We start from the raw sequence: 20927 nt of genomic DNA, 5'->3' as shown, positions 1-20927 counted from the left end.
GACAAGCAAACCAGGAAGCTCTTTGTGAGGCAGAGGAAGAGGAGGGGCCCAAAAAACAGGGAAACAAGGATGGGAGAGACCTTGTAGTTTTGGGGGGGGGGGGTCAGTTGTCTGGGTTCCCGAGGGCTTTCAGGCCCCTGAGGCTTGGCTGTGCTCCTGCTTTGAGTTCTACAGGGTCACCCTACCTGGCCTTCCCATGCCCTGATCTATTTCTCTGAACTTATTTTAATGGGTTTCTGCTGCTTTTAACCCAAACAGCCTTTATTAAAAGGACTTTTACTTCCCCCTCTAGACTGTGAGTTTCTTGTGGTCAGGTCTCTTACTCTTCTTTGCGTTACCAGAACATATCTCAACTTGTGGAGGGCGTCCAAAGTGCTTTTGGTTGAATGAATGGTGAGTGCATGAATGCGGAGTATGTGTGTCTTGGAAATCAATACGGGGGCCCTGGTTTCCTAACTGGGATCCTCCCCCGCTGTGCCCTCCCCTCTATCCCCACAGCTCTCCGTCCATATGTCCTCCAGCTTCTTAAAGCCCAGGCTGTGACAGCTGGCATTTCCCTAAAATTTTCGTGCTTAAAAAAGTACCGTGTCTGGCACATTGGCACCTGACTGTGACGGGAAATGACACTTTCACCTCACCTCAGTTGCACACGCTTCAGAAGAAACCCAGGGTGACCCCTGGACCATTTGCTGAAGAAACACAGGGAGAAGCGAGCTATATGTAGAGATATAAGTAGAGCTTTTATTTTTTTTTTAAACCAACCCAACATTTCCACTGGCAACTGTCAACATAGCTTATGACATGAGCACTGTTTCTTTTTTAGTTATTTTTTTCTTAAAAAAGTGTTTAAAATTAAACAGGTGTTTTTTTTTTTTTTAATTTATCCCTCCCCCTTTAGAAAATGTATTTATGTCAATGCAGAAAGCCTAAAGATCTGTGGGCAGTTCTGTGGTGATGTCTGTGTGTTCACTGGTGTGTGTGTTTGTAAAGCCAGGTCCTCTCAAAAGTCATCAGGAAAAGTTCCTTGGGGCATGTCCATCTCTTTTTCTACCATCCCAGGCTCCACGGGATTAGGGAGACTGAGACTCTCTTAGGGGGCAAGAAATACCCCACAGGCTGGAAAAACACTTCATGAGGTTTTAAAAACAAGCAGGAACATGGGAGAAATGAGGAATTCTGGTTCCCATCCTGTGCAAAAATTTTCAAATGTGGCTCGAGGGCCAGGAGAGGTGGAAGGAGCCCCTTGCTGTCTTATAACCCTCAAACTTGCATCACTTGAAGAAATCTAGGCAGCTCTTATGTATGGCACATTAGGAGGTGAGGGGCTGGGGTAGCCCACATTTCTCAGAAGGCTGACATTTTAAATATCGTCTTTTTCTTTAAAGATCTCATTGGTTGGACACCTCTTCTCTCCTGCTTCAGATACAAAGTCAGAGATGTTCCAGAAGGCATGTGCCCCTTTTGTCTCCTCAGCTGCCCTTTGTCATCATGTACGATTTCTATTTTTGTCCCATCACCCCCTTGGTGGGTTTTCTTGCAGGAGGATCCACATACAGACACGGACACAGTGAAATATAGAACTGGAGAGACGTGAACAGGGAAGAGGACAATTGCTTTTTGGTTTTGATTTGATTTCAACGCAAGCAAATAAAGCTCCACCTGCTCTCCATGTTGGTGTGCGAGCTCATTTCTGCTCACACCACCCAGTCCTCCAAACAACACAGAGAAAAAAAGGAGATGGGAGACAGGACCTTGCTGGAGCCGCGGGACCTCTGTGACCCTGTGAAAGCGGGAGGTGCGTTTCTGAAAATTCATGCCTCCATCTGTCGACTTGGACCTGGGATTCTTTCATGGCACTTTGTCACTAACTTCAGAAAGAAAAGACAAGACAAAACAACCGGCAAAGCCCGATGGGAGAAATGAAAACAATCACCATAATGATTGGGATAAAAAGAGAACCCAGACCAGCCACATGGTTTGGTTCATGTTCACACCTCACCAGCTGGATGGGAGAATCGTGACATATCCCAGTGGAGAGACAGGAGAAACCCTGTCCTCAGAGAAACTCGAGGCAAAGGAATAATCCAAAGGTGGACTAGAAGGACATAGGGTCTGCCCTTTGTTGGGTCAGGGACAGGAGTGGGAGTGAGAAGACAGAGGTGGATCTGTTGCTGTTGTTGGTTTGTATTTAATGAAATACTTTGGAAAGTGGGTGTCTCCTCCGTTCTATCTGATGAAGACTTGGCCCTTTCAGAGTGTGGCCAGGGCCTAGGTCAGGTGGAGTTCCTGGGGCTCGGCCCTGATGCTGCCTCCGCAGGGCTGCTCAGCCTGGGAAGGTCACTGTTGGGAAAGTGCCCTTCTCTTGGAAGAAAGTCCTTGGTCTGCCCTGCCGGAGGCCTGGTTCTGGGGCTCAGAACCCCTTGATGTAGCAGTAGGCCTCCAGTGTGGCAAAGAGTATGTAGAGGAGCCACAGGCTCACAAAGAGCCACGTCGTGGCCAGCTTGCAGCCGCGGGGGCCACCGAGCTCCCCACCCAGGTGGGGCCGCCGTCGGTACAAGAGCACACTGATGCAGACAAATGCAAAGATGGTGAAAAGGGTGACGGAGAAGGCCAGTGTGCCTGCGGACACGTGGAACTCCTGTCCCTGCAGGGCCCAGTAGATGGCGGCCACGGACCAGGCCAGGCCAATACCCAGGAAGACATTGACGGCGTTGCTGCCGGTAACGTTGCCGATGGAGGCGTCTGCGTACACGTCCTGGAGGGCAGCGGCTTTGCTGGCAAATGTATCTGGAAAAGGACACAGACAAACGGGAGCTGGTGGGAGTCTGAGATGTGGAGGGCCTTTCTTCAAGTATGCCCCAGGGCACCCTGGCAGCAGGAGCTAAAGGGCCACTGCCCGCTCTGTCCGTTAATGAGCTGTGTGGCCTTAGGCAGGTCCCATTGCTGATTTGGGCTTCCTAGTCCTGAAAGATTACTAAGAGCCACCCAGTCCTGATAGTCACCAAATGGATTTATTGTTCTCCTTTGATTACTTTTTCATTAAGGAGAGTTTGCCATTTTAGAATGTCTTCCCAGGGAACTTTGACATCCTGGGAAGCTGCTTAACGTGGATGCCTGATTATAATTATCTGAGCAATGCCTATAGGCTCGGGGGTGGGCAATGATTTTCAGGCACCAAGGACAAGCAGGGTGAGCTGTAGACTCAAGGAAGATGGGGTTGTCTCTTTGCTATTAGTATATGGATCACAAAGACTTGAAGGATATTTGACTTTGGATCTTGGCACAGGTTGTGGGCCCAGGGAGGATCGCCAGGGACATCTAGCCCATTACTTTTATTTTGTAGGTAAGGAAAATAAGGGTCAAGGATCTACCCAAGGTCACAAAGGAAGTTAGCAAGAAACTTGACCTTCATGTAAGGTTCCTACCATTGACCTTCAACCAAAGAGCACCAGCCAGCTGTGAAATCAGATGTGTGGACTATAGCATCAACTTCCCAATGCTCCAAGGGCAGTTAGCTACTTTTTGGACCAATTGCCAGGACTTGGAAATACCTCAAGACACCTCCCCGGCTGTTTTCTCTGGTCTTGCCTCAACATTGCCAGTTTTCTCAGATCTCCTGGAGAAAACCTCTTGCCCTTTCTTGCCCGTGACCTTGCACTCAATCCTCTATTATTTATTCCCACATCTATTCTTTTCCCCATATCTGCTCCTTTTCCTCTGATGGCTTGGGTCTCTCAATGCCTGGAGAACAGTGATCACAGGGCATCTCATATACTAAATCTTGCCTGTAGCATCCATCTAATTCCTTCCTTCCTTCCTTCCTTTCTTTTTTTTTTCTCTTTTTGGTGCCAAGAATTGAACCCAGAGATGCTTAACCACTGAGCCACATCCCTAGCTCTTTTCTTTATTTTTTATTTTGAGACAGGGTCTTGCTAAGTTGCCTAGGACCTTGCTAAGCTGCTGAGGCCGGCTTTGAACTTTCGATCCTCTTGCCTTACCCTCCTGAGCCGCTGGGATTATAGATGTGCACCACTGTGCCTGGCTCTAATTTCTTATCACTCAATTTATTTCCATGATAGCCAAACCTCTTGCATCACTAATAATCCCACAGTCTGTGCTGAGGTTTGGGGAAGAGGTTTTCCTAAAGTGTGACACAGATTTAGTTACTCTCCAGGAGGGTAAATTTTCTTGGTTCAGAGAGGGCTTCCCTTGGTTCAGCCAGCAGATTCCTGCCCAGTGAGATTCAGCCTCACCCCTCGAATAGGAGGATATCCTCTGCTTCTCCCTTGGGCAGTTGAAGCTGGGAGGAGTTCAGGGTTCAGATGCCCTGGAGGTCCCAACCAAATTGTGTAAGGCTTTTGATTAATTGTGTAAGGCTGCACTAGTTAATTCCTGCTTCTCATTCAGGCCCAGCTTCCATATGATTTCCCTTGGAAGCCATCCCTGACCCCAGCCTACCCAAGTCTCCCTGGTTTATATCTTTCTCTTTGTAGCACTCATTGAGATGATTTTAATCACAGCATTTGAATGTAGTCTTTCTCCTTTACCTGGATTATAAACTTGGGTTGGGAAAGGAAACACATCTGGTATTATCTCATACATGATACGTCCCCCAAAAGCTCACATGTGAGACCACGTGATAGGGTTGATGGAGGAGGGGATGTTAAGTTGTGAGAGCCTTAAACTAATCAGTGAATTGATCCCTGATGGGATTAACTAGGTGATGGTTGGAGGCAGGTGGGATGTGGCTGGAGGAGGTGGGGCATCGGGGCGTGGCTTTGGGGTATATATTTGTATCTGGCAAGTGGAGCCTCTCTCTCTCTCTCTGCTTTCTGATCATCATGAGAGCCACTTCCCTCTGTTATACTCTCTTGCCATGTTGTTCTGCCTCATCTTGAGTTCCAAGGAATGGAGTCAGCTGTCCACGAACTGAGACCTCTGAAACCATGGGCCCCCACATAAACATTTCCTCCTCTACAATTGTGCTGGTCAGATCTTTTTGTTACCGCAGCAAAAAAGCTAAAACAACATCTGTAGTCTCTCCTAACAGCCCCAGCAACTAGCACTCTACTGTATCAGGCGTAATAGGAGCTCAGTAAATATTTGTCTAATAAATGAATTAGTGACACCTACTCCTGTTAGTCTTTGAGTATTTTGAAGAAAATAAATAGTATGCAATTCATCATATGAAAGGGCAAATCTCACTAAGCTTTCTTTGCCTGTCCTGCTAGGGGACACTTTGTATTCACAGGTGTCCTTACAAATAGAAGAGACCAAGAATGCTTGTAGACATTTCTATTGTAACATTTTCAGGCAGGTTGATCTTTCATCTCTCAGAGACTGCCAGGGGTAAATGGAAGAACAGTGTCTACCTTCTTTGAATTACATTGTTTGTGTGCCCTGTTAATGTAATAGAGAGATTAAGAAATTTGGGCCACTTACTTTGGGCAGGTAGCTTAAGCTCCATGGACCTCAGTTTTCTCACCTGTTATGTGGGGATAATAACTTTCTCTATTTAATAAGGTCTTGGTGAGCATGGCAGGGATGCAGATTTTTTAGCATACATAGTGCCTGTCATATCAAAAGTGCTCCATAAATGTTAGACATCCTTATTAAATTGTCATTCATCCCCTTGATTGACTTTTGTGCATTGTAGGCACAGAGGCTCTGTTACACTCAGATCTGAGATGCGAAAGAAGATGAGGCAGAGCACAGGGATCATGTGAACCAGGCCATTCCCCTTTGCAGACTCAAGCCCCTCTCTCTCACCTGGCACAGAGGTACCAAATGCCACAAAAACAACAGCTGTGACTGAATCCTTGAGACCAATTGTGCAGCCGAAGTGGGAGGCCAGGTCCCCGATGATGGCGGTGAGCATGCCGATGATGAGGATGGAGACCACGAAGCAGGCCCAGCCGTGGCAGTACTCTGTGGGGGGCACGCAGGCAAACAGCACCTTCCAGAAGACCGTCAGGAAGTGCATGACGTAGTCAAAGCAGGATGGCAGCCTCTCCTCCCCTGACTCATCCTCATCCTCATCCCCTGCTGGAGACAAGATAAGCAGGTCCCAGAAAGGACAGTGAGTGAGATCAGATCCTCATTCATAGAAAATCAAGTCCATCCCACATTGCAGGCATCATTGACCAGAGGGGGTCTACAGCTCTCTCTGGGCATATGGTGACCCACACAGGGTGTGGTCATTGGAAAACAGCCAGGAACTGAGAAACAATTTGGTCATTTGGTTGTCAATTTGGATGCAGGCACAAAATGAGACTGGGAGAAAGAGCAAGGGAACAAGGAAGAGAAGAGACAAAGAGGTCGACAGGGTGGGAGAACACGAGAAGAGCAAGATCATGGAAGGGGAGGAAGGGAGGATGGAGCAGTCTGCATTTGACTCTGAGGCCCAGAAAACAAAATGCATTGTGTGCTCACTCTTCACTGGATGCCGATGAGGCTCCCCTCGGATTATCAGGACCGGCTGCTGTGATAAACATCGTACGTCTGGTCATTATCCATCCTCAGATGGCTGACATTCCAGATCATGCAGGAATACCAGAAAGCCAGTACCATTTTCCAAGTACCCCATGGGACAGAGCGGGGATGGGCCCCGATTGTCTTTGCCAGGAAACATGAGCAGAGTTGCCCATTCAGCATCTCAGAAGAGACGTGCTGTTGCCTCTCAGTTCCTGGTCAAGATCAGCTCATCACGTTTGGGCATAATGGGTAGAAGCTGAGTTTCTGAAGAGCAGTAATCAGGAACCGGGTTCCAATTCCAGTTTTGCCATAAAGAAAATCTGTAACTAGGGTACATTATCTATTGTTTTTGAACCTCAGTTCCTGCATTGGTAAAAGGAGAAGGGTAGATTCTGGGGACTACATTCTGTTTACTGTCTCTTGAGGGGCACTGTCAGGTCATCAGAGGGGGCAATGGAAGGATCGATGTGAAAGTAGGGCAGCAGCAGCAGCAGCAAACCTTTCTTCCTGGCTGTACTTTTGCTCTGGCTCTGGGGCCTTGGGGATGTGACCCTGTGAGTTGCTATGACAACAAAACCTCCTGAAAAAAGACAAGGCCAGTAGTGCTCAGCAGTACAAAGAGGCCTCAGTGATGCTGAGAGGCAATGTGGGGTGGTTGGGAGACTCTGTTCATTCCCATTCTAATGTACCTGCAGGCCTCTGGGACTCCTGTCTGGGCTGTGGGTCACTGCACAGGGATCTGTCAGTAAATGCTGAAGTAGAGGTTTGGAGTCATCCAGGGAGAAGATTTGTTCAAGAGTCAACAACTCCTGACCCCTATCTTGCGAGATCAGAATCATCCCTCATTTCATAGAAAAGGGAGATCAAGTTAATGAGAAGAAGGAATGACAAAAAAACAAACAAACAAACAAAAAAAAACAATTTGTGGTGTACTTGTTTTGTACCTGACTCTGTACCTTTCTGCTTTTCTGAGAAATGTAGTGATAGTTCCCTTTTGGGATGAGGACATGGAGGACAAAGAGGATACTTGCTCTGGCCCACATAGGACGACCAGGATTTGAGGCCAGACATAGCCATATTCTTTTTAGTCACCCCACCATCTTCTTCCAAAGTGACCCAGTGAAGCAGCTGAACACGGAGCACCAGGACTAGGAAGATGGAATGCAGCCCCCCCCACTCCCCGCCCCGCTCCCCCCTCCCCCGAAACTGGTGAGCCACTGACGGTGCCGTGCTCTTGCTTCTCCTGGGTTGTCTGCTTCTCCCAGCAAGGCCATATTTAGACCCTTCTTACCTGCACTGACAGTGATGGCCTCCATGAACTGGTCCCTCCAGGAGTGGGTCCCCACAACCAAGGCCAGGTTTGTCTTTTTGATCAGTTTGTCCACTGTAGTCTGTCAGGGAGAGAAAAACTTGAACTCATGAGGTTAGAGTGCCCAGAACCAAGGAAGAGCCTGCTGCTTAGAGGAATGAGAGACGCCCTGCATTCTGGGAGTTCTGGAAGTTATGGATGGAGCAGCCACCTTGGTTTAAATCCTCTGGGGCAATCTTCTACTTGCCTTTTTTTTTCGGTTATGACTCCTGACATTGGATATTTGGAGTGATACAATAGAGAATAGGGTCTGATGTCAATGAACCTTGCCCTACACCACTGAGTTTTAGTATCTTTGTTTTAAAGATACAATTAAACAATTGTGATGATACATCTACCATCTTTCTAGCTATTCATTCCATATTCTGTATTATTTTTTTTTTCTCACAATATTTCCAGCACTGTTGTTTCAGGTTACAAATGGGGAAAGAGAGACCTGGAGTGGGTAAGTGATTTGTTCAGCTTCAACTTCACATATTTAGTGGTGAAACTGGAGCAGAACCCCAGGTTTTCTGCCCCCATCCTGATTAATCTATTATTAGACCTCACTGATGGCCTGACCTTGAACTCATAGGACTCTTCAATGATGACCTCTAGTTTGGGGTGTTCACCCAATATTGGCTTTCCCATTTCTGCTATCCTCTTGGCTTCCTCTTCCTCCATAGTCAGCTTCCTGTCTGTCACCTCTGCAAAAAAAAAAAAAAAAAAGAAAGAAAATCAAACAAGCTTTTCCATGTCCTGGCAATTTAAAGCTCAACATATTAGACATGCGCGATAGGTACAAAACAAATAGCTCTTGGGAATGGGGACTTTGTGCATTTTAGTGCCTCTTTCTATATCGTGCTAAATACTTCATGACCATTGGGCCAGGAGAGGGTTCTTGTAGGCTTGGATAAGAAGTCTGTTTGTATACCTGTGTGGACAACATGACTCAAAGACCTTCTGAGAAATAGCACCAAGTAAAGTCTCCCAAAGCATTCAGTGTGATGTTGGGGAGCTAGTAAAGAAAGTTGAACTCTTGATATTTGACTATTTTGAACAGTTGGGCCTGTTTAACTTCATGTAAGAATTCTTGGAGGCACAATTATCCAAAGGGAACAGCTGGTCCACATCAACATCTGTTTCCAACATTGCAGGTTCTCTCCCCTCTGGAAAGGAGAAAGGGGGTTTCTAGGATGTCTACATTTTGTACAAGAGACTATTGTCTTCATGGTGACACTTGGAAGATTTCCCCCCAAATATCATGGTGTTCCAATGAACGATCCCCAGTGTTTCCATACAAATCAGGCATATTTCTTCTGGAATACAAATACTTATTCAAACATAAAATAAAGTTCTTCCTTTACTTTCTTTGGAGGCATTCTCTGTGTCCCTCAGCATCTTGACTCATTTACCATTCTCGTGTTGTACAGTTAGACATTTTTTTTCTGCTTCATCTGGTGAGTCCATTTTAAGACCACTTCACCATGAAGACATGTTTTCTGGATTACAGTGAAATAGAGATTGAATCTTTTTATTCCCCTTTGATTAGAAAATCGCTCTTGGCGGCCTGTTTCTTTCAAAGCTCGTTTAAACATCTTCCCATCCAAGTCCACATTCTCACATGCAATTAATTCTTTTATTCGGCTCCTTAATTGCTTTCATTCCACACAGTAAACCTCCCAGGGGAATTCACTAGTCCTTGGATAATCTCAAGGACGAGATGGGTCAGAAGCCAGAAGATCTTTTTTTTCTCTCTCTCACTGGGGAATTGGTGAAGCAAGGGGAGGGGCAAGGCTCAAGTTCTTGAGGTTGCAATGAAAAGAACTCATGGAAAAGACCATAAACCAAGAATGTAAGTTACAAAAGAGAGAGACTTGTATTTTTATATAACGTTTCTTTTTCTTTTTCTTTTTTTCTCTTTCTTTCTTTCTTTCTGTTAACATAGTATGAATGTTCACAGTCTCTGATTTCTGCACTTGCTGTTTTACTACTGTCCCTGGCATCAAATATAAAAAGCAATCCCAAAATTTCGTGGGAGCTGTCCGTGGTCCTAAACCCCCTCTAGTGCTGGTGGCCACTTTTGGAAACAATTATTTCTCAAGGATGTATGTCCTTCTGTATATTTTCAAGTCAGAAGACACCTGCTAGCAACCTAACTTCATTTAATTCATTTATTCTGGTTCTCTGGTTAGTTAATTCTGAAGGTATATCTGTGTGCATCTAGGGTTCTGGCTATGCACAAGGCCAGAAATCCTAGAAATCAGTCTGCATGTCACTCTGGAAAAAAGCCCTTAGAAAAAGACATATAGATTCCCTCAAAGAATGGAATAGTTTTTTCCTCTTCTTTCAGGGTTTGGCACCATATCATGATGCCTGTCTTAGCAGTGACAGTGTTATTCCACCCCTCCCTCCCAGTTCCCCTATGTCTTACTTTTACATGTGCCATAAGAACTTTAGACCAATATAATGAGCTCTCCAGTGACATAGAAATGTACCTGTCTAACCCCTTGTCTAGCTATCAATCTATCCCTGTATCCATCTGGCATGATATTCATCTACCTACTGACCTGTCCACCCCTGTGGTGACAGCCAGTTTTTCCATTTAGCTTTCAGCAAAAAAATCTTTTTGACAAATAACCAATGCTCTATCTTTAGGTCTCCTACAACCCCACATGAGGCACTCTGTATTTATCTGTTAATTGATTGATTCACATGCCTCTATATAAACTCTGATTTAGCATCTTGGTTTGGCAGCAATTCCTGCCTTTTTCTATTTTAGTAATAAGCATTGCTTTCAATTCAGATCAAGTTAATTTCTTGAGAGAATGTTAAGTCTCCAGCTTAAAAGATTATAGTGAGTCTGATCACTTGTTGATGGAACTCCTCAGAACTTCAAGAGAATAAATAACAGGTGATCCTGATATGCAGACTGACTAAACAAACTCCCAGCTCTAGGAATAGGAAAAAAGATAGGTGGGAGCGAAAAGAAAGGGAGGGAAAGAATATGAATAAGATGGAAGATTGGACAAGTACTGGAAGAACAAAGAACTTGCCAAGCCAGACAAGGCTGTGAATACTCTGCAAGTATCCTTACCAAGAAGTGGGGGTGATGCGGCCAGGGCTGTCACTCCCAGGCCCTTGAGCTTGGTGGGTAGCTCGGGATGAACATATTTACTTTCTGTGTCTAATGCTACCAGGCATTTTAGCCACTTCAGTCTATCCTGCCAGGAATAAGAATTTGAGTTTCCCAGTGAATTTAAAGCCTAATCAAAGCCTTCTAAATTAAAGGTCCATGGATTGAAATATCTAGAAAAAGTGTCGTCTCCCCCAATTTTTAGCTTCTAGTGATATTTGAAAGTGTGTTAAAAGTATAAAGAAACTTAAGGTCAATCACAATCTTTGTTGTATGCATATGTGTATGAGGTAGAGGCAAGATCTGGAACAGATGAATCCAAATATCTTCTCATCCCAAGAGGATGAATGAAATGGAGAAGACCCATTGTTATGAGATCAATCCCCCAGGAGAAGCATGACAAATACTGTTGGGTATGGCCCTTGTCCTGTTGGTATAGCAAGAAGCCAAGGAAACTGGAACGATGTTTTTTTTTTTTTTTTCCCACAAAAGTAAAGTATAAGCATTACCTACATTTTTTTTGTTTAGGCTCCAAGGAGGCAAATGTCCTTACTAGTCGATGGCCTCCTCCTAAGCCCAGAGTGTAGCCTGTAGGTGAGTATGACTATGAACTCTTTAGATGCTTTTCCTCTTAAATAACCTTAAAATTTTCTGTGTTCAAAGAATGGATGAGAGATAATACATTCTTTAAAAATACATTGGAACTCTCTTGTGGAGCCCATTCTGCCTGCATCAAGAGTTATGGCATTGCCAGATATGGGGAAATGCTTTCCTATCTGCTCATAACATTGGATGTTTGTGAATGGTTTCTAGTCACACCAGCCCACTCTCAAAATAGGTGTACATCCTACACAGAATCTAGATTCTCCAAGAGAATCTCCACAAAATAAATTCTCTAAAATGTCTATGTCTAGCCAGAACACTGTGCCCACTCCTCTTCCCATTGTTCATGGCACATGTCACTTTAAGGGTCAATGACAAATGCATCAAAATTCTAGTAATTTAGGTTTCATCTGTGATGAGATAGAAGATCTCCAGGATTGGTAAAATTTCAGGTTATTTATAAAAAAATGCTTTTTATGCTCTCACAGCTACTTTTTATTATTTCCTCTTGGATTCCTGGGATCAGAATTTTCTTTTAAATCTCATTACAATCTTATTAGGAGGTTCCAGGTTTGACTTTCACCCTCTCTTCCCCAACAACCTGAGTTACAGATGAATTCAGATGTACAAGTCTACTATCCACCATCTCCTTGGTAAGTTTCTCTTCCTGGTCCCAGAGAGGATCAGCTATGCCTTTAGCCACATGCACGGACAGAAATGATACTCATGGAATTGTTTACTTCCTCACAATTATTTCATGTGGGGAAATAAATCTCTCATTCCTTAGGAGAACCGGTCAAGTTCACTTGAGCCTGTAGTTCCTATTAAGTAAATCAAAGAACACTGATCTTAAACCAAGCAAGGGCACTGGCAAGAACTGAGAAAGAGGGGAAAGACACCTCTTACCTGGAGATAACAGGAGCGCTGTTTGCAAATAGGTACCAGACAAAGGGAAGAAAGAAAAGGAAAGAACATTAAGGTCCCATCTTGAAAGTATCCCCAGACTTTGTTGTGGCTGGCAGCATAAGAAAAGCAATGAGCTTAGTAGGTGAGCGCTGAGGGATGCATGCAAAGAAAAGCAGCACTTGGAGCATGCGCAGCAGTAGCAGCAGCAAGAGGTGTGAGCAGCTGCAAAGGCTGCCGAGAAGTTAGGAGAGTTATCCCCACACCTTCCCTGCAACCTTGGAGAGCTAGGGATGGAGGAATGGGGGAACCAAATGAGAGGAACAGAGACTGAGTAGGTTACTCGTGATCCAGTCTGAAAAGAAGAAGTGAGAATCCAGTTATCATGAAAACTAGGTGGACTGCAACCTGCTAGAGGAGCTGGCTCATCAGTGGGGAGTGTGTCCACGGGGCTTGAGTGGGGCCTCAGGGAAACAGGTAGTAGTGTGCAAGAGTGCAATGGTGCCCGATTTTATGAGTTCTATTCCTAACCTGATAATCAGACTATCTATGATCTGCTCTCCAGTGCCCATAGGTTTCCATGGCCACGAAGTGCATCTGAGCTACCACGTTTATTTATCCTAAAAGAATGAGTTAGTGAAAAAGATAAGTCCTTCAGAATGTTTTCCTGAAATGGTTTGTCTTTTTTATAGATATGCCCTGGAGGTTAGGGACATGGACATGGACTCCTATCATTTTGTGTCACCTGGGTCCATTAAGTCCCTGCATCTAATAGTGTTCAGTAAAGTTTTGTTTTTCACCATCTATTTTTGCAATCATCTTTTCCATGGATGCTGCATCTATGGGGGGTGGCCTTCTTTTTTCCAGAAAGGGCAGGTGAAATCAAAGTCCATATATTCTGGAGAAGAGAGACTGTCAGAGAAGAGAGGTGACAATTGAAAGTTCCCTAGATGGACTGGGACACTGAGCCAAGATATAACCAACACAAGTTGTCCCTAGTCTCTGAATTTATATACCTTGAATTTACAGCATTTATCTGAATTTATAGCATGGTACTCATGCTAAACTCTTTAAGACTTCAACATTCCTCCAAAAAAAAAAAAAAAACTTATGACATACCATGCTTTTATTCTGATAGTGTCTTAGTAAAGCCCCTCACTACTTGGTGCTTGTCAGATAAGTCTGGAAACACCCTTCCATGATGGGTGGAAGGAGTATGTGTATGTGTGGTGGAAGGGAGTTGTGACTTATTTTTTCTAGGAATCTCTAGGAATGCAACTCAGGCCTGGGATCTATCATCCCATATTCATAGCCACTGAAGACATGTGGACCCAGAATCTGCACACCATATAAACAGCAATTGATTCTTCCTGATATCTTCCATTTAGAATTCTAAAGAAGTAATGGATCGATGCCTATCTTCACTACATTGAGATAGAGAACAAGAGAGCTTGTTTATTCTGCTCCTTCCATGGGTTTGCCTGGGAGAGCATCTCCTGTTCCCCAAGTTCCAGTGAAGGCTGGAGATCCCAACACATGCGTATACCCAGGCAGGACACACACCAAGGAAGTTCTTCCAAAAAGGTCCTAGTGCTCTGGTTTTCACTCAGATGTCCATTCCAACCCAGGCTCATTCCTAGAGCACAGAGAAGGCCTGCCATCAGCTGGAATTGCATCATTCTCTGGCCATTGTCGGCAGGAATCTGAGACTTCCCATTAAACAGCTACAGATGGGTCTGTGAGATCCAGGAAGGCCAACTTTGAGTGATGCAATACCTTGAGGGTGTTTTTCCTGTTGCTGCTGATGAGAGAAGCTGGAGTGGAACTTTCTCCTGTATTGGCCACCAGGGTCAGCTTGAGAGTCATTTAACCCTGCTCATACACTCCAGGCACAAACAGAAAAGAGTATAGCTCTGTGAGTAATTAGGAAGCAGCTGGGGTATTTGTCTGGGTGCCCCTACATGTGGGAAGAGGAGGAACAAATAGGCCCAGTTATTGGAGGGTAGTGTTTTCCTTCCCCTCCTGAGACTTCCAGTGACCAGGTCCAGGCCCAACAGCCCTGAAGAAGCTGCTCACTGCTGCTCTCAGAAGCCGGTTTCGTAGACTCCAGGACTTACTCCACTCTAGGGCAACCATGTTTACTATTTATCCTTCCTTTTTTCTCTACCACAGATTGTTCAGAGCTTTTTAATATCACTTCTGAAGTCTGTTTTGTTTGCCAAGAATATAGTCTTCTATTTCAAATCTTGTCCTTTATTTTAAAAAAATGCAATTGTCATCTTGACCATGCAGAGAGTATGTCATTCTAAATGCCTAGGACTCTCCCATACAGCAGTGATAATGAAAAGCAATTTCCACTGTACTGTCTCTCACTCCGAGAGCAGCAGGGAATTCTGCAAATCAGTATGGGTTTTCATTTGCTTCTGAGTCTAGACAATCTGGTTTTATGACCTTTCACCTTATGGTGGTCTGATGCCAATATATAAGAAGAACTGGAAAAAAAAAACCCCAAAAAACCTGAAAGTCAACTCCCTAGGCCATAGGGCAGGAAGCTGAGAAATTGACAAATTTTTTACTGTCTGCTTCCATCTTAGGATCTTGGTCATTGGGAAGATACAGAGGTACATCCCACAGAGAGCTTGCTGAAATATTTGCCTTCTCACCTATACTCTCCCTCAAGAGTAGATTTCACCAGGGCTTTGCTGATAACTGACAAAGAATCCAGTGTAAAAAGGAAAGGTGTCCTCAAATGGGGAGTAGCTATAGGTATTTGCATTTGGCCAGGTCTCTGGAGAGCAGAAGACCTATCTAGGTCACTTTCTGTCCTGCAGTTGGTAGAGGTTTTAGGGGAGGGAGAAGAGAAGACTTTATTTACTGTTGGAACAAAGGCATAGATGGTGTTCAATTCTTTCCTCCTGGTGGAGCCTCTGCCTTCCTTCCAGCTCCCCTGTATGATCCTTTGGGCTGCTTTGACTTTTACCTAAGTAGCTGGAACTGTGGAAATTGATGATACTAGCTTACAATGGCCTCAGGTATTTGCTAATTCCAACCAATCATGAAGAGGTGGAATAAATGCACAAGGGAGGTGAGAAGGAAGTAAGGAAGGTGCTGACACAACTTCTGAGAATCTCCTTAGTGGCAGGAACTGGACGATTGGCTGAAATTCAGTGGAATGGCACGAGATATGCTTTCTCTCTCTTTGGCAGTCAGCTGATGGCAGCATCTTATTAGGTGATCAAGAAGAAGGTAAGCTATGGAAGATCCAGGGGGTGTCTACCCGTACACCACCAGATGTGTCCAAGCCAGTATGGCACAGAATAGCTCTTCAGGTAGTCCCCAGAGGATGGAAAGAACTGATCAAACAAACAGGTCTGAGAAGAGCTATAGATGAGCCTTGGGAAGTGCTGCTGCCCAATCCTTTGGGTCTGTTGGCTTCTTGCTGTTCCTTGTTACACGAATATGAAGTGGTTGCAAAATGATTGTCCTTTTTGAACAACGGGTGAATTTCACTGCTCCGTTCTCCATGAGACTCCCAGCAGCATCTCTTCCCTTAAGGGGAGTACCAAGGTCCTCCTCTTGGTATTTCCCTAGAGCATGCTTACTCATTCCCACATCCATTTCTCTGACTCTTTCAAAGGGGTAGCTTCAATCATTTTCTTCAAGGGGAGAAACACTTCCTTCCTTCTACCCTGGTTGTAACATAATCAGCCCCTTAGGGATAAACCACTGGCAGGTATGCTGAGATGCATGTCCTGAGGAGGAGGAGGGGCCACTTCTCTAGTGTGGGATAAAGGTTATTTGAGGGATTTAGGCAATATCTTCACTTGTGGATGCCAAGCTAAGGTAGGTGTACATGAACCATCCATTAGCTGTATTCAATAGCTACCCTAAGAAACCAGCAGCAGAGACTACACCATTTAGAGTCCCTTCGATTAGTAAATCCATAATCAATCCTCTGGGCCTACTTAGAGTCAGTTTATTTCCAGGGCTTACTGGCTAGGGGAATTTTCACATCTGGACTTACTTCTTTTCTCTTGAAGACTATCAGTTTTTTTTGCTTTAAAGCTTGTATTATCCCAAAGTAGCTTGAATTAATTACCCTACCTTGGGATTCAAAGAGGGGTAGAATGGGGTAGATAGGATGCTGGAGGGAGGAAGAGTAGCTCAGGATTCCAGGTTGCAGGACTGCCTCAGGAGCCAGCTCTCTCTCAGAGAGCTCCAGAAGCCTCTGACAACTGGTATACCTCCCCATGCCACCGTTGACCCAACTGGGAAATAGCCAGATGACACACTTACCTCCATGAAGGGCAGAGGGGCCCATGGGCCACTCTTGCAAGTGAATAGCCTGCCAAGCATTCATTAGAGGTCGAAGGATGCAGCAGAAAACTGTCAAAGCATCATGGCAACGTGAGCCCCCACCCCCATCCCCCACCCTCCCATATTCAATCCTGGCTAGAGAGTGAGGGGTGGCAGGGTAAGAGGCAGGGAAGGGGCACAGGCATGCAGCACATCACATTCCTTTCTTTTTCTTCTCCTCCCCACCCATCAAGGAGTCTTCCCAATCATAGGCTACGGTATGGGGTGGGGTGCAGGGGACAGCGGTGACTGGATAAGTGTAGCAACACGTAGAAGTAACTCATCAGGGTCATGAGGAGTTGAGGCCCCAGTGCTGCCCAGAAGGTGGGAAAGGAGGACTTTGGAAATAAACTATGGCTAAGAAGGCAGAGATGAGACCGAAACAGGGTGAGAGCGAGAATACAGGAGGGAAAAAGAATTAAAAAGTCCATTGGCCAAAAGGAGAAAGGATGAGGAGGAGGAGGAGGGAAGAAACGGGGTGGGGGGAGAAAAAAAATAGAGTTGCTTTTTTCTTTTGGATTGTTTAAAAAAAATTCTTTTTTGCTTTTTTTGGTTTGTTGTTGTTATTTTGTTTTTAAAGAATCTCACACCTGATATTCCACGTTCCATCCATTTCGGTTCACCAAGGGCAATGAAGAAATTCTCTTGCCTTTCGTATTCCTCCTCATCTACTATTTTAACCCTTATGGTTTTCCTGTAGGGACAACAAGAGAGAGAGTGTGTCGACTGGGTGGGCAGGTTGGTCGGTCACCTGGAGCATAGCCTTTAAAATCATTCCCCGTCACTCTTGGCACATGCAACCCTGTCCCACCACGGTGGCCTTAGATAGGACTATGGTGGATTGTGATGTTCTCATATAAAAAATGGTCTTGGCTTTTCTTGTCTCCTTGATCACAGTTGTTCTTGTGGGTGAGAGGGAAAGGGAGCCAGGAGGCCAGGACAGGTGGGCAAAGGGAGGGGCCAGGAGGACAGGAAGGAAACGGGGAGGGAGATTGGGGATGATGGTGGGAGGAGTCCTTTTAGGTCCTGCCGAGGGTTAGTAGGAGGTGAGTGGGGCAGCACATTCCACAGGGTGTCACATGGTAACAGTGCCATTTCTTTTAGGCTGCAGGTCAACTACCTGCCTGTTGGGATGACGCAGAACCTTCTACCACAGCAAATACGTCTGTGGAACCCAGGACTTATATCTCTTTTTTTGTGTCTGTACCCACTTCTCACATGAGTCTCTTAAAGAAAAATTTAAAAGGAAAGGTATTTATGAGAAAGGTAGAGAGAGAGAGCAGTGGGAAAGAATGGGCATCAGAAGTCTATTGTCTTTCTCATTCTTTATTTGATAGTGGACTTGTGCTATCAGGTGGGAACCAGAATAAACAAATACTAACCACAATATGATACAAGAATCCATTATATTTCTACCTCTATTGCATGGGGTGTTGGTCCTAAGTCTGGCTTCATAAAAGCTGATTAACTTGGGTTTGGGGCACAAGGTAGTGAGATTTCTGTTCATCTCTGGCTATCTTAAAGAGGCATGGTGTCTTTTACAAGCATATCATTCAGGGAAGCAAAATTTCTTGAAAGTCATTACCCTACAAAGACTGGCTGGAGGCTAGCTCAGGCTCACTGTCACCTGGAGAGGTTGGGCATATCTGTCTCCTGGTCCTTCATGGAACCACAATGGTGGTTAGCAGGCCCAATTAGTGAGCTGGAATTATTATTTTCTGAGTTTTTTGGGGGGGTTGAGAGGAGCAGTTGGCTGGGACCTAAATTCTCTCAAAGTGCAAAGAGAATGAATGAATGACAGCTTATATGTGTCCTCAGATCCTCTGATATTCCTGTGATATTCTAAAGACATGCTCTGCCTTGCTACCAGTAAAGTAGTAAAATGATCTGAGCTGTTTTTTTGGGCACAGGACTTGATGTGTGTGCGTGCATGCATGTGTTTCAAAAGTACATATTTGATGACCTCTGGGGCCCTTTCTTGGACACCATTTCATACCTTGCTCCGTGAATCAAAGACAATACTCACTGTTTGTTGAGCCATTTGGGGGTGATTTCTTCTCCTTAGATATGGGGTCCTGGGCTATCTATAAGATGTGAGTGAGACTGTTTTTCTGCCACAGAGACAGGAATCGGGAGCTCTGCACCCATAAGCCTGGCCCAGAGGGACATGATTGATGACTTGGCCAAAGAACGTTGCCCCCCCAAATCTAGTAGCTGCCTCCTCCATGGTATGATCTAGATGGAAAAGATTTCCTGCTTAGTGGAGGCCATGGGATGTACAGAGTCGTGTAAGTTGAAGGCAAAGGACTCCATCCACTCTGAGCAGTTCTATGAACTTGTTGGAGAAGCTTCCCTGAAGATCAGAATCCTCTTGCCCTCTACTCCAAATCTGCCTGCACACCTAGCTGCTCTGAGTGGGAAAGTAGAGTAAGGCAGGCAGATCTTTGACGGAGACTGGTATTTCCAGCTCAGTCAAGGTCAGGGAGAGAACTAAATCTTAATAGTAGGGATGTGGCAGGTCAGACGGCTCCTGAGGCCTGTTTGGGGAGTGGAATGAACCAAGACCCCAAAAACACAGATTCTCAACTTTTGAGGACTCTAAGCTCAGCCCTGGGAATAACTGTCCCCGTCAATCTGTGCTGAGTCTCTTTCCTGGTGTTGCCTCTTGCCCGCCTCTGTGCTGCTGCCCTTTCTCTTTCCTGTGCTCTGAGTCACTCAAGAGAAGCTGAGAATCCACATTCCATACTTCTGGGGCTTGGGCAGGGGTCTCTCTCTCTCTCCCTCCCTCCCCCTCCTCATCCCAGAAAAATTGCCATTGGTTCTCGAGCATCCCTTTTCTGGATACCATGTGACAAGTTGGCAGGTGTTAGGAGAGAGCTGGGAACAGAGAGAGAGGACAGAGGAGAGGGAAAAGTGAACAGAGAACAGGAAAAGAAGAAACAGGGAAAGAGACTCAGGTAGAAGAAAGAGAAGGAAGAGGAGAGAGAGGGGTTATAGAAAGGAAGAAAGTAGAGAAGAATGTTAATGTTAGTGTGGAGGACAGGGTACTACACCTTTCTGAAAACTCATATCCACCATGCGGGGGCCCATCATCTGAATGAAGTAATTCTTGTTTTTCTCATACGCCTCATCATCAATTACCTTGATGTGAATCGTTTTGCTGTGGATGGAAAAATAAGTATCATAAGCCAGGAGCCGAGTGGGGGCAAACCAACCAGGAGAAAAAACAGGAAGAGAAGGAAACAGCAAAAAGATGCAGAGAAGTTCAAGTCTGCCCCAACACCACAGAGGTGGTGGCATGGGGGAGAGTGACTGCCCAGGGCCCCCTCCAGACTCAGTGGGTTGCTCATGTGCTTCACATAGCTACACTATGTGACCATACTCAAAGACTGGCGGGAGCTCGGGCTTTATGGTCAAAGGCTCTGTGTTCTAATTACGGATGTGCTGTGTGATCTCAGACTTTTTTTTTTTTGGTACCAGGGATTGAACCGAGGGGCACTTAACCACTGAGCCACATCCCAGCCCTTTTTATTTTTTAATTTTGAGACAGGGGCTTGCTAAATTGCTTAGGTCCTCGCTAAATTGCTGAGGCTGACTTTGAACTCGAGATCCTCCTGCCTCAGCCACCCTAGCCGCTGAGATTACAGGTGTGCACCACCGAGCCTAGCTCAGATGAATAATTTAACTGATACACAAACAGGATAACAATGCTTATACCATCCTTGGGGAACTTTGAGCAATTGAATAATACACAGGAGATACCTTCTAACCCCAGTAGTTACCTGCACCCACAGATTGTACTGAATCCTCCATATGCTATGCTTTTTTTCCCCTTATGCATACCTATGATAAAGTTTAATTTATAAGTTAGACACAACAAGAGATTAACAAGAACTAGTAATAAAACAGAATAATTATAACGATATAATAAAAGGCATTTAAAACTTTATGAGTTGTTTTTCTTTTCTAGAGTTTTCTGTTGATAAGGAGCGGGGACTACTGTATATCTATAAAGGCTCAGGTATTAGCACCTTCCCATAATGTTGGTTTCCTTATCCCTCTTGCTTTTGGAACTAGGGAGATTTGTTTGTTTTACTTTCAAAACCA

The 20927-nt window shown here is 45.0% G+C and overlaps 1 protein-coding gene across 8 annotated transcripts in view; it reads right to left on the bottom strand.

Annotated features, from left to right (window-relative positions):
• Positions 1-715: 715 nt before the first annotated feature.
• The window catches only part of Slc8a3 (solute carrier family 8 member A3), a 134620-nt gene continuing 114408 nt past the window's right edge, over positions 716-20927 (bottom strand). For 2 of the 8 annotated variants that reach the window (XM_046461691.2, XM_046461690.2), the window contains exons 3-8: positions 19874-19980; positions 12468-12485; positions 8405-8529; positions 7766-7865; positions 5770-6045; positions 716-2787 (exon numbers count right to left, since the gene is read on the bottom strand). In XM_046461691.2, the coding sequence (XP_046317647.1) occupies positions 2411-2787; positions 5770-6045; positions 7766-7865; positions 8405-8529; positions 12468-12485; positions 19874-19980 (1003 nt within the window). In that variant the 3' untranslated portion in view covers positions 716-2410. Of the gene's footprint in view, positions 2788-5769; positions 6046-7765; positions 7866-8404; positions 8530-12467; positions 12486-17410; positions 17515-19873; positions 19981-20927 lie in introns of those variants that run through there. The other 6 variants (XM_046461696.1, XM_046461693.2, XM_046461697.2 and 3 more) reach the window with 6 other exon arrangements.

The sequence above is a fragment of the Marmota monax genome, unplaced genomic scaffold (assembly GCF_021218885.2).
Source record: "Marmota monax isolate L192 unplaced genomic scaffold, Marmota_monax_Labrador192_F-V1.1 WCK01_AAM20220418_F8-fsc00001, whole genome shotgun sequence".
NCBI classification, from domain to species: domain Eukaryota; kingdom Metazoa; phylum Chordata; class Mammalia; order Rodentia; family Sciuridae; genus Marmota; species Marmota monax.
This window is presented reverse-complemented; position numbering and strand designations above follow the sequence as displayed.